Below are 12365 nucleotides of genomic sequence, written 5' to 3'. Positions count from 1 at the left end.
CAGCCGACTACGCAGAGCCATATCAGGACGAGGAAGGGGGGGATGAAGGGGGCCACTTGTCAAGCGATTCCTGTTTACAAATGCACTAACCCATTACTTGTGTCCCAGCAGGCTTTAGTAAAACTAAATTAATACCTACTGGAAGATTACCAGTTTCCAGTATGTTAAAATAGGCTTAACCTATCTACTGCTGGACTTACATCAGAACACTAACAGATTAAACTATACATGAATCGCGAGACAAGCGGCAAGAGAAGAGATTTTTGGAAAAAATACAGGTGAATGAGCAAGAAGGCAGAAAAAAGAAAAGAATTCATGAAGAAAAAGAGAGCATGACAGGAAAGAGGAACCAAAAATCTACCTAACAGCAAACTAGAAAGCTCCTGCGGTTCCAAAAACAGGAGGGGCCTTTAATTTCATAACCGCAGTGCCCCACTGCGGGAAAGAGCTCCTGTGACCTTGACCTTGAAGCAAGGTAAACCAAACTGGTATCAAAAGATGGGGCTTACTTTGCCCTATATATCATATATAGGTGAGGTATTCAATCTCAAAAACTTCAGAGAAAATGGAAAAAATGTGAAAAATAGCTGTTTTTTAGACAACATTTATGGCCCCTGCGACCTTGACCTTGAAGCAAGGTCAAGATGCTATGTATGTTTTTTGGGGCCTTGTCATCATACACCATCTTGCCAAATTTGGTACTGATAGACTGAATAGTGTCCAAGAAATATCCAACGTTAAAGTTTTCCGGACGGACGGACGACTCGGGTGAGTACATAGACTCACTTTTGCTTCGCATGCGAGTCAAAAAGAAAGTGCTCTTTGTTTTAACATCCTCAACTTTCTTTCTTTATTTGGTATCAAAAGATGGGGCTTACTTTGCCCTATATATCATATATAGGTGAGGTATTCAATCTCAAAAACTTCAGAGAAAATGGAAAAAATGTGAAAAATAGCTGTTATTTAGACAACATTTATGGCCCCTGCGACCTTGACCTTGAAGCAAGGTCAAGATGCTATGCATGTTTTTTGGGGCCTTGTCATCATACACCATCTTGCCAAATTTGGTACTGATAGACTGAATAGTGTCCAAGAAATATCCAACGTTAAAGTTTTCCGGACGGACGGACGACTCGGGTGAGTACATAGACTCACTTTTGCTTCGCATGCGAGTCAAAAAGAAAGTGCTCTTTGTTTTAACATCCTCAACTTTCTTTCTTTATTTGGTGTTTAACGTCGTTTTCAACCACGAAGGGTTATATCACGACGGGATCATCCTCAACCTAAACAGTGATTGCGCTAGCCATTTCACGAACCAAATGTAACCAATGCATACTTCTCACACTCATCGAAACCAGCCACTTAATTACAAAAGTCCAAACAAGCATCGCAATGCACGGGTTCACTTATATTATAAGGGTAATCAATCAAATCAATGAAAAAGTAACCCAATAGCTGTCTTACCCTCCCTCCTATTTTGGTAACTTTTTTTATATTAAATTCATCCCAGCAAAACAACTTGTAAATAACCCCATCTCTGATGATTATCACAAAAATGTCATAAGTTAGATGTGTAATTGATGAAAAATGAGAAGGTACATAAAATGTTTGATGCCTTGAAATGAGATGAGGCCGACACAGGGTTCGTACAGTTTTTTTGTTCTAAAATTCAAGGACTTTTCAAGGACTTTCAAGACCTTCTGAAGAGAAAATCAAGCACCCTCTTACCTTCAAAGCTCGCAATGAAACACTCGCTAGTTATTATACCCTCTTCCCGCACGCCGATTTAAATCATTGGATGTTCAAAAACTAATGATAAGCACCAAGCTTACCTTCAGTTTTTCAAGTCATCAAGTTTCTGGTGAATTTCTTTCTCAAGACTGAGATGCCACTTCGTCCTTCTTGGTTTTTGCACTTTTCCTCAAAGCATTTGACTTTGCTATGAAGTTGAAGTTCTGCGTGTGTTCAGCCTTTTCTGCAAAAGCATCTGCGCTTTTGAGCAGGTCAGCCGCATTGTCAGCCTTTCTTTTTTGCACATGTGTCTCGTTCTTCTTCTTCTCTTTCTCTGCCTCCAAGTACTCAGAGTACCTTTGCCGAGCACTAGCAGCATTGTAGAGTAGCTTTTTAGACAACATCACTTTCTCAGCTCCACCTACGTTTGCAATGTGGTCTGTCACATGCCTCTGTGCCACAAGGGTTCTCCGTAGTTGTTTCCCTTGCCAACTTCCGGGAAGGGAAGCAACTACGGGTGACTAGTAATAGTTAGTTCGTCTGCTTTCGTTTTCACTCGATCTTTTATTCTCCCAAAATGTGTGTACTGTATTTGACGAAAAAAAAGGGGGTTGCATTTTTTTTTAAATAAGACAAGCTGCTGACGAAATGTATAGGCAACAATTTGGAAAAATCAAGCACTTTTCAATGACTATTTAACAAAACTCTATTTTCAAGCACTTTTCAAGGCCTGGAAAAGGTTTTCCAAGGAGTTTTCCAGGGTTCAAGGACTCTGTACGAACCCTGCCGACAGCTCTACCCCTTGGCAGTGGATCAATCCTTCGTGTGCATTGCTTTCTTTCTGTCTTTATTTGGTGTTTAACGTCGTTTTCAACCACGACGGTTATATCGCGATGGGGAAAGGGGGGATTTGTTTGTTTGTTTATTTGTTGCTTAACGTCCAGCCGACTACGCAGAGCGGAAAGGGGGGAGATGGGATAGAGCCACTTGTCAATTGTTTCTTGTTCACAAAAGCACTAATCAAAAATTTGCTCCAGGGGCTTGCAACGTAGTACAATATATTACCTTACTGGGAGAATGCAAGTTTCCAGTACAAAGGACTTAACATTTCTTACATACTGCTTGACTAAAATCTTTACAAAAATTGACTATATTCTATACAAGAAACACTTAACAAGGGTAAAAGGAGAAACAGAATCCGTTAGTCGCCTCTTACGACATGCTGGGGAGCATCGGGTAAATTCTTCCCCCTAATCCGCAGGGGGTAATGCATTGCATTCACAAAGTCACAAACAAGTTTAATTCATTAAAATACTGAGTTTCTCCAGTAATTGCCCGGCAGACCGACTGGATGTGTTACACAAACTTATCTTCCATGCAGAAAAGTTATCTAACAGAACTGACCACAATGCCCAATACGGAGCAAGGTATGCCAGTTTCGAGGCTGTTCACGAACCAAAGCACCACCTGATTTTCTGACAGCAATCACCTGTATCATACACAAACACGTCAGCCAGAAGAGATTCTGACGTGTGACCATTTATCACAGACAGGTGTCAGGGTAGCTGGCGCAAGGGGAAAAATTTTATAAAAATGCAGGCCTCAATGTGATGCAAGCAAACCCACACCTCTTCACGTCTGTCTCTGCTGACCACATCCTCCAGACTAAGCGAATCAGAAATTCAAGGCTAACACCAAAAACAAGTGAAAAACCTGAAAGGCCAGGGTTCATGGCGGCAGGGAAAAAGAACAGCCTCTTCTGGTACCAAAATGTATGATAATAAATTATAAAATACACATTTTGCCTCCACCAACCATCCAAACTAAAAACAAAATCAAGTGTTACTTTAAGAAACCGGATTTCCAGTTGTAAAAGTTTTCAAAAACCAGATTTCCAGCGAGGACCGGAGAGGTGTTAGCCCTGGAAATTCACTTTCACATAACTTCCTTACCATGTAACCCAACACATATCTGCCACTTGGACATTTACCCCAAATCAGCCTGCCCGGTTCTTGTGCCAGGTGGGACATTTCAACTGAATTTTGCACATTGTCAGTTACAAATGAAATGAGCAATAAATGCCCACATTACACTGTCCAGAAAACAGGCAGGCTGTTGATTGTAGGTGTCTGTCCTCAGCTAACAGGAGCCTAGCGTAACCTGGGATGGTTTACACAGAAAGGAAGTTATCCGCAATAGTAGCACTCTGTCAAGCTAGGTTTTGTTACATATGTGTGTGTGGCACAAGCAACCCTCTGTCAGTCAAAACCTTCTCCCTGCTTTACTCTTTCTGACCTCAGAATGATATCAAAACAGAAAAATAAAAAAAGTTACTAAATGACCCAACACCAAAAGGAAAATATATGTAAACTGAGTAAAATAATTCTTTTAGAATGTTGTCAGTACTGTACAAAATCAACAAAACGCAAGATTGATCTGTCACTACTGCTTCCGACTGTCAATGTCTACGAAAAGAGCTTTGCTTATACTTCAGGTCAAATTGACCTTGCAGTAACCCGGGTCAAAAATGCAAAGCTTGTGACTTTTTCCTGAACGCAGATCAGACAACAGACAGCCAGGCTTGGTCTTCATAGATATAAAAGCAAAGAGAGAAGGTTTTGACTTCGGAGGGTGGGCTTTTGCCACACACGGACTAAAATGGACTACCATCCATCGGTGCCATACGATTAGAGGGTCAGACGGACTTGCCATATAACCAGAGGGTTTCCTGCTATTGTCAGAACTTTGTGAGCTCAAACCAAGCACAGTTTTGCCCAGTGTAAGCAGAGGGAAAACTGTTGAACTATTTTCAACAAGCCCGACGGAGACTTCTCCACTGCAGAGTTGACAGTTGTTGTAAGGGTGTTGTTGATGACAGGTGTTGTCAAGGTGTTGCTGTCTGCTTCCATCACAAAGAGGCCGGCGCCAGACGCTCCGCCCCAGCGGTGCCGGGTCTGAGAACGCGCGGAGTTCCGCCCCCTTGAGTGCCTGCGCGGCGGCGAGCACAAGCGATGCAATTCGTCCCTCCACTGGGACAACCTCAGTCTTCTAAAAAGAAGTAGTTCCCGCCCTTCTTCTGCTCCACGTCCTGCAAAGACAACCACAGGCATTCATCACCGTCATCAGCCGTCTCTGCATCACAGATACCTTCCTTCTGGTGTTAATGTTTATGTAACCCACCACTGTCCATGCTTTCACATGGAATGACAGCATCCTCCCATTCACAAACCTACAAAAAAGTCAGTCTGACCGGGGTTTTCATGCAGATGGTAAATTTTTTTCAAGTTCATTTCACAGAATGACGAAGGCATCAGTTATCACATTATTTCTGCAGACAACTCCTGGGCTGCACACAAAGCAGCCAGGCAATGGATTTTCCGTATATTTCCAAGGGGAAGGATGCTCCTATCCCGTGTATAAGCCTGGACGAATCTTGGGTGTAACAGTAACGCATGATTATGTACAGATGAAGCAAGTATCTTTAAGGGCAGACCGGGTAGGCAAAATGAGTTTTTTTTGGTCTCATCCACCTTTTTGGGGTTGTTGCATTTTTCACACCTTTGAACATCCTGGAATGCATTCAATAATCTGCTTTTGTCATTTTAGACATGTATTCATGTAAATAAAACCATTTTCAAACCGATGTTTTGTTGTTTTTGTCTGTGTTTTATCAAAAAAATCGAAAAAATGGTCTACTTTGGATACTCCGTGCTGGTAAATGTGCGCACATGACATGACCCTTCGCTGTTCAAACTGTGTGGAAATTTCCGTTCTTCAAGATGACGTCATCACCGTTGGGGAATTTCCGTTGACATAGGCACAAAGAGAGAGAATCCGTTCCAACCGAAACCCCGGAATTAATATATGCAAATATATGTAGGTCAAAGGCATTTGGCGCAAGCGCAGTAGACAACTTATCAGTCCCCCAGTGTCAACAAATCCATGACTTTTTCACCGATTCAGCAGCATTTTTCAAAGTTTTGAGCTGCGGAGAACAACCCTAACATTGGAAATGTTCGGCATAGTGGCAAGAAATATCAGAGAAAGATGAACCAGCAGCAGCGAACAGTAGAAGGAAGTAACAACACTCCGAAATGAACCAACATGATCGAATTGAAGCAGACGACATTCTAAGATTCTTGACTCGACGAGGTGGGTTTTGCTTCTTTCTCTTTTCGATCTTGTTTGTTTGACAACGTGATTTATTGCACATTGTTATGTTGTTGTTGTTGTAAGAATGTGTTAGGGTTTGCAGGTAAATGATAAACAGTTTGTGTCTGAAGTATTTTGCGGGTTTCTTGATCCAATTTACTGACCATGCCGCCGCCGCAACCCCCCCCCCCCCCTCCCCTACCTCCCTCCCTCGATCATCTCTGTGATATCGTCTTCACAACCCCTATTTTATTGTTCTTCGCTGGCCAGTCCTTGAGAGCTTACTATGGTGTAACATGTCATCATTATTCTTTGTCTGTGGTCAAACTGAGAAGCAGCATCTGAGCGATGTACGACTGACACAGTTTCTGTTTCTGGTCATTGACCGTAGGAAAATAAGTACCCTACTAGAGAGCGTTCTCTAATTCTAAAGGATTGGTTTACACCAGCATGGCTGACCAACCTATCATTGACAGCAATATTGTTGTCAAATCTTTTCCATTAACTAAGGAATAAAAAAATAGATCCAATTTACTTCACCAAAGAAAAAACAAGTCGCGTAAGGCGAAAATACAACATTTAGTCAAGTAGCTGTCCAACTCACAGAATGAAACTGAACGCAATGCAACGCAGCAAGACCATCGTCAGTCCACCGCTCACGGCAAAGGCAGTGAAATTGACAAGAAGAGCGGGGTAGTAGTTGCGCTCAGAAGGATAGCACGCTTTTCTGTACCTCTCTTCGTTTTAACTTTCTGAGCGTGTTTTTAATCCAAACATATCATATCTATATGTTTTTGGAATCAGAAACCGACAAGGAATAAGATGAAAGTGTTTTTAAATTGATTTCGGAAATTTAATTTTGATAATAATTTTTATATATTTAATTTTCAGAGCTTGTTTTTAATCCAAATATAACATATTTATATGTTTTTGGAATCAGCAAAGGATAGATAATAAGATGAACGTAAATTTGAATCGTTTTAAAAAAAAATTTTTTTTTTACAATTTTCAGATTTTTAATGACAAAGTCATTACCTAATTTTTAAGCCACCACGCTGAAATGCAATACCGAAGTCCGGGCTTCGTCGAACATTACTTGACCAAAATGTCAACCAATTTGGTTGAAAAATGAGAGCGTGACAGTGCCGCCTCAACTTTCACGAAAAGCCGGATATGACGTCATCAAAGACATTTATCAAAAAAATGAAAAAAACGTATGGGGATATCATACCCAGGAACTCTCATGTCAAATTTCATAAAGATCGGTCCAGTAGTTTAGTCTGAATCGCTCTACACACACACACACACACACACACACACACACACACACACACACACACGCACATACACCACGACCCTCGTCTCGATTCCCCCCTCTACGTTAAAACATTTAGTCAAAACTTGACTAAATGTAAAAAGAGTTAAACTAAAGGACTGGGGATGCAACTCATGAATCAAAAGCATAAAGATCACCTGCAAACAGTGCTAGGTTTAGGAAATCTGAAAATGTATACACACACACAGAACGAACACACACACACACACACACACACACAAAACAGACAACAGACAAGAAACAAGCAAATACATAGCAAGTGTGATTTGTTTGTTTGTTTGTTTGTTTATTTGTTGCTTAACGTCCAGCCGACTACGCAGAGCCATATCAGGACGAGGAAGGGGGGGATGAAGGGGGCCACTTGTCAAGCGATTCCTGTTTACAAATGCACTAACCCATTACTTGTGTCCCAGCAGGCTTTAGTAAAACTAAATTAATACCTACTGGAAGATTACCAGTTTCCAGTATGTTAAAATAGGCTTAACCTATCTACTGCTGGACTTACATCAGAACACTAACAGATTAAACTATACATGAATCGCGAGACAAGCGGCAAGAGAAGAGATTTTTGGAAAAAATACAGGTGAATGAGCAAGAAGGCAGAAAAAAGAAAAGAATTCATGAAGAAAAAGAGAGCATGACAGGAAAGAGGAACCAAAAATCTACCTAACAGCAAACTAGAAAGCTCCTGCGGTTCCAAAAACAGGAGGGGCCTTTAATTTCATAACCGCAGTGCCCCACTGCGGGAAGCAAGTGTGATGAAATGAATTAATTTTAAAAGAAAAATATGAAAAGAAAGGAAGAAAGAAAGAAAATAATTCAGCTAGTTTCAGTATTAATTCCTGTGTGTATCATTGTATGTGATTGTGTGGTTTGTTTGTTTGTTTATTTGTTGCTTAACGTCCAGCCGACTACGCAGAGCCATATCAGGACGAGGAAGGGGGGGATGAAGGGGGCCACTTGTCAAGCGATTCCTGTTTACAAATGCACTAACCCATTACTTGTGTCCCAGCAGGCTTTAGTAAAACTAAATTAATACCTACTGGAAGATTACCAGTTTCCAGTATGTTAAAATAGGCTTAACCTATCTACTGCTGGACTTACATCAGAACACTAACAGATTAAACTATACATGAATCGCGAGACAAGCGGCAAGAGAAGAGATTTTTGGAAAAAATACAGGTGAATGAGCAAGAAGGCAGAAAAAAGAAAAGAATTCATGAAGAAAAAGAGAGCATGACAGGAAAGAGGAACCAAAAATCTACCTAACAGCAAACTAGAAAGCTCCTGCGTTTCCAAAAACAGGAGGGGCCTTTAATTTCATAACCGCAGTGCCCCACTGCGGGAATTGTGTGGTTACTCAAATCCCATTGTAAACTTGACATGTAAATTTTGTGATAGGGGCTGGTATGTATATATATGGGATAACCTTCTGTGAGGTTTAGTGTGTGACAGGGTGAGAATACTTTGATTTCTTTTGCTTTTTCGTGGCTGCTTTTATTTTCAATTATTTATCATTATATATATTAAAACATACACTTTTTTGTCATTAAGTTGTGTGTGTTTGGGTATTAATAAGTAGTGCAAATCCACATGTAATGAGTATGAGTCACTGTTAAATTAATGAATGTCTTTTGTGTGTGTGTGTGTGTGTTCGTCAACCGACATATGTGGGTACGAGCCGCTGAGGTGGTTGTAAGAAAACCCGCCTGGTTCAGTGGTTGGGGGCTGATTGGGATTTCTGATTTACCGGCCTAGCCAAAAAGTTGAGGTACACCCCATGTAACATGGTCATTTGCAAAATAAAGTACAAGCACTTGTTGACGTTTATATTGAGTCTTAAAATTTGCAGCTTATTACAAACAAAAACCATGGACAGTTGTATCAAATATTAAATCAGTGTTTGTGTATTTATTAGGTTGGAGCAAGGGGAGAACCAGTCCTCCTGTGGTGGCAGCGAGGAGAAAGATTGACCTGATGGAAAAGTTTGCTAAACCGGAACTACCCTCTTCCACAGCAGAAACATCAGCTTTGCCATCTTCTGACCAACCATAAGAAGATACAGATACTTTGCCATCTTCTGACCCATCACAAGCAGATATGGATACTGGTACTGTGCAACGTCACTCCGCTGACATGTGTTGGGCTTTTGTCAACATTGATCAGCTCAATCTATTGCTGAAAGGTCTATATCCTGTACTGAATGCTTGTCTGATAGCAGTCTGATTATGAAAGAAGGTGATGCATCAGCCCAAGGATTTGCACAGGAGTGCATATATGAGTGTCCATTCAAGTCTGCAGTTGTTTACTCTTCTCCCGGTGTTTGCAACGCTTCGGGTGGTAAAGTTGCATTTAAAATAATCCGCGTATGACCATGTTGGTACATGGAAAGGGACATTCAGCTTTACAGAAATTTGCTGCAGTGTTAGGATTGAGCACAGAAATACTGTAATTAAAATGTTGCAACTTTTGAATGGCTTGATAGCTTTGTTCCATTTGTGTATATATAATTATGTAATGCTGTTGATGATTTGTGAAGCATCATTTCTATGCAATGGAATAAGAAATCAGTGCATCCGTTGGGTTTTTATGAGTCTGACAGTTTGGTTCTGATCAATATTTTCATATCAGCACAAACACAGATAATTGACTTTTTTAATGTTTTCATATGATTTTTTTTTAAATTAAAAAAATCTGATAATTTGATTATCAAATCATTTCCCCTTCATAGTTAAAGTGTTATTCTGGTTAAAAAAAACCACCCCATTAATTCAAGCTCTACTGTGGTACTAGTTTACCGGGGTACTAGTGAGACTCTTTTACATGCTGTTTTCTCTACATGTAATTTGAGACAAAATGTGGTAATTAAAATGTTGTAACTTTTGAATGGCTAGATGGATTTGTTCCAATTTTGTATATGTTGTTTATGAGTTGTACAGCATCAGTTCTGTGCATGGAATAAGAATACAGTGGATTCCTTGTGTTTTTATGAGTCCGACAGTTTCGTTTTGATTCATATCTGCACTAACATAGATGAGTTTTCAAATGATTTTTAAAAAAAAGTCCGGATAATTTGATCGTCAAATCATTTCCCCATCATAGTAAAGTGGTCATTCTGATAAAAACATATGAATTCAGGGTGCACTGTGCTACTTGTTTTTGTATGTACTGGTTCAAATCTTTAAAATGCTGTTTTCTCTGAATGTAATTTTCAGACAAAACGCTACAATTAAAATGTTGCAACTTTTGAAAGGCTTGATGGATTTGTTCAGTTTTTGTATATGTTGTTTATGAGTTGTACAGCATCAGTTCTGTGCATGGAATAAGAGTTCAGTGCATTGGTTGGGTTTTTATGAGTCTGACAGTTAGGATCTCATGTATTTTTCTTATCAGAACTGAACCGGTAACTGAAAATGCTAAATTAAAATAATATATTGCTTAGAAATGCTTTTCGATGCACAGAATTATTAAACACACACATATTGCTGCAAAGAAGAAAAATTGGATCAAAACATGCACTGGTTCACAAACTGCAACATTTTAAAAAAAGCAAAATTTTATAACGTTTTTTTCACATTTTGGTGAATAAAACCCCCAAAAATTGCTTTTCACTCAAAATTTAAAATGGTTTCCCTTAATTAGGTTATTCTGCTTGCAAAAATCAAACAAGCAGCAAGCTGTTTCCAAAATAAAATAAAAAAGTGCTTGCCTACCCTGTCTCCCCTTAAGCAATACCCCAGGCAATGTAAACACACAGCTGTGTGTGTCAAGTCTGTGGCACAAGTCACATCAGCAGCACAGTAAGCCTCATGTTCGGGAAAATTATCTCAACACAAGGTGTCTGAGTGAGTGTTTAATCACTGGCTTACTCAATGTCTGCTGCTGTGCCAACTGTACCATTGAAAAGTATAAGTGAATGAATACTAAATTACCTTTGGTAACTCGCCACTAGCCATTTTCAGTTGCAAGCAAACCATGCAGCGCGTAGTCTAATCAATTCATGGGTGAAACTGATCAGAATTGAAAATAAGGAAAATGAGGCCGGGGTCCAGGGGCCACCCAGGCTCTGGTGGGGTGCAGGGGCAACGCCCCACTAGGAGGCCCAGGGGAGCAAAGCCCCCCAGAAGAAAACGAACAAGTCGCGTAAGGCGAAAATACAATATTTAGTCAAGTAGCTGTCGAACTCACAGAATGAAACTGAACGCAATGCCATTTTACTCGTAGCATCGTCAGGCCACCGCTCATGGCAAAGGCAGTGAAATTGACAAGAAGAGCGGGGTAGTAGTTGCGCTAAGAAGGATAGCACGCTTTTCTGTACCTCTCTTTGTTTTAACTTTCTGAGCGTGTTTTTAATCCAAACATATCATATCTATATGTTTTTGGAATCAGGAACCGACAAGGAATAAGATGAAAGTGTTTTTAAATTGATTTGGACAATTTTAATTTTGATAATAATTTTTATATATTTAATTTTCAGAGCTTGTTTTTAATCCGAATATAACATATTTATATGTTTTTGGAATCAGCAAATGATGGAGAATAAGATAAACGTAAATTTGGATCGTTTTATAAATTCTTATTTTTTTTTACAATTTTCAGATTTTTAATGACCAAAGTCATAAATTAAATTTTAAGCCACCAAGCTGAAATGCAATACCGAAGTCCAGGCTTCGTCGAACATTACTTGACCAAAATTTCAACCAATTTGGTTAAACAAGAAGAGCAAACGCTCGATCGAGTCACTTTCGCAGTTCTGAATATTATATGAGGCATCAGATGGACAGGAAGAAATTGCTATTCACAACACAATGAGTCACGTTCACATAAAATTTGAGCCCGGTCACTTTTATAGTTTCCGAGAAAAGCCCAACGTTAAGTTGTGTGTTGCCGAACAGAAAAGGCTAGTTATCTCCCTTGTTTTTCTGATAACGTTCGTAAAAGGCTACAGATGTAAATACTTTGATGTAAAGAATAATCCTACAAAGTTTCAATCACATCCGATGAACTTTGTCAAAGATATAAAATGTCTAATTTTTCCTTTGACGCTGACCTGTGACCTTGAAAAAGGTCAAAGAAACCATCGTTAAAGTGTAGAGGTCATTGGAGGTCACGACTAAACAAAATATGAGCCCGATCGCTTTGATAG

The 12365-nt window shown here is 39.8% G+C and overlaps 1 protein-coding gene and 1 long non-coding RNA gene across 2 annotated transcripts in view; one reads left to right on the top strand and one right to left on the bottom strand.

Moving 5' to 3' along the window:
* Positions 1-3056: 3056 nt before the first annotated feature.
* Positions 3057-12365, bottom strand: part of LOC138969446 (ATP-binding cassette sub-family E member 1-like) — a 42355-nt gene continuing 33046 nt past the window's right edge. The window contains exon 16 of the mRNA XM_070342233.1: positions 3057-4819. Coding sequence (XP_070198334.1) covers positions 4772-4819 — 48 coding nt within the window. The 3' untranslated portion in view covers positions 3057-4771. The remainder of the gene's footprint in view (positions 4820-12365) is intronic.
* Positions 5666-10471, top strand: LOC138969447 (uncharacterized). The gene is made up of 2 exons (XR_011456467.1): positions 5666-5883; positions 9138-10471. It is a non-coding gene; the product is annotated as an uncharacterized lncRNA (long non-coding RNA).

This window comes from Littorina saxatilis, linkage group LG6 (genome assembly GCF_037325665.1).
Source record: "Littorina saxatilis isolate snail1 linkage group LG6, US_GU_Lsax_2.0, whole genome shotgun sequence".
Taxonomy (NCBI): Eukaryota; Metazoa; Mollusca; class Gastropoda; order Littorinimorpha; family Littorinidae; genus Littorina; species Littorina saxatilis.
The sequence above is the reverse complement of the archived record's forward strand: the minus strand, read 5'-3'. Positions and strand labels throughout refer to the sequence as shown.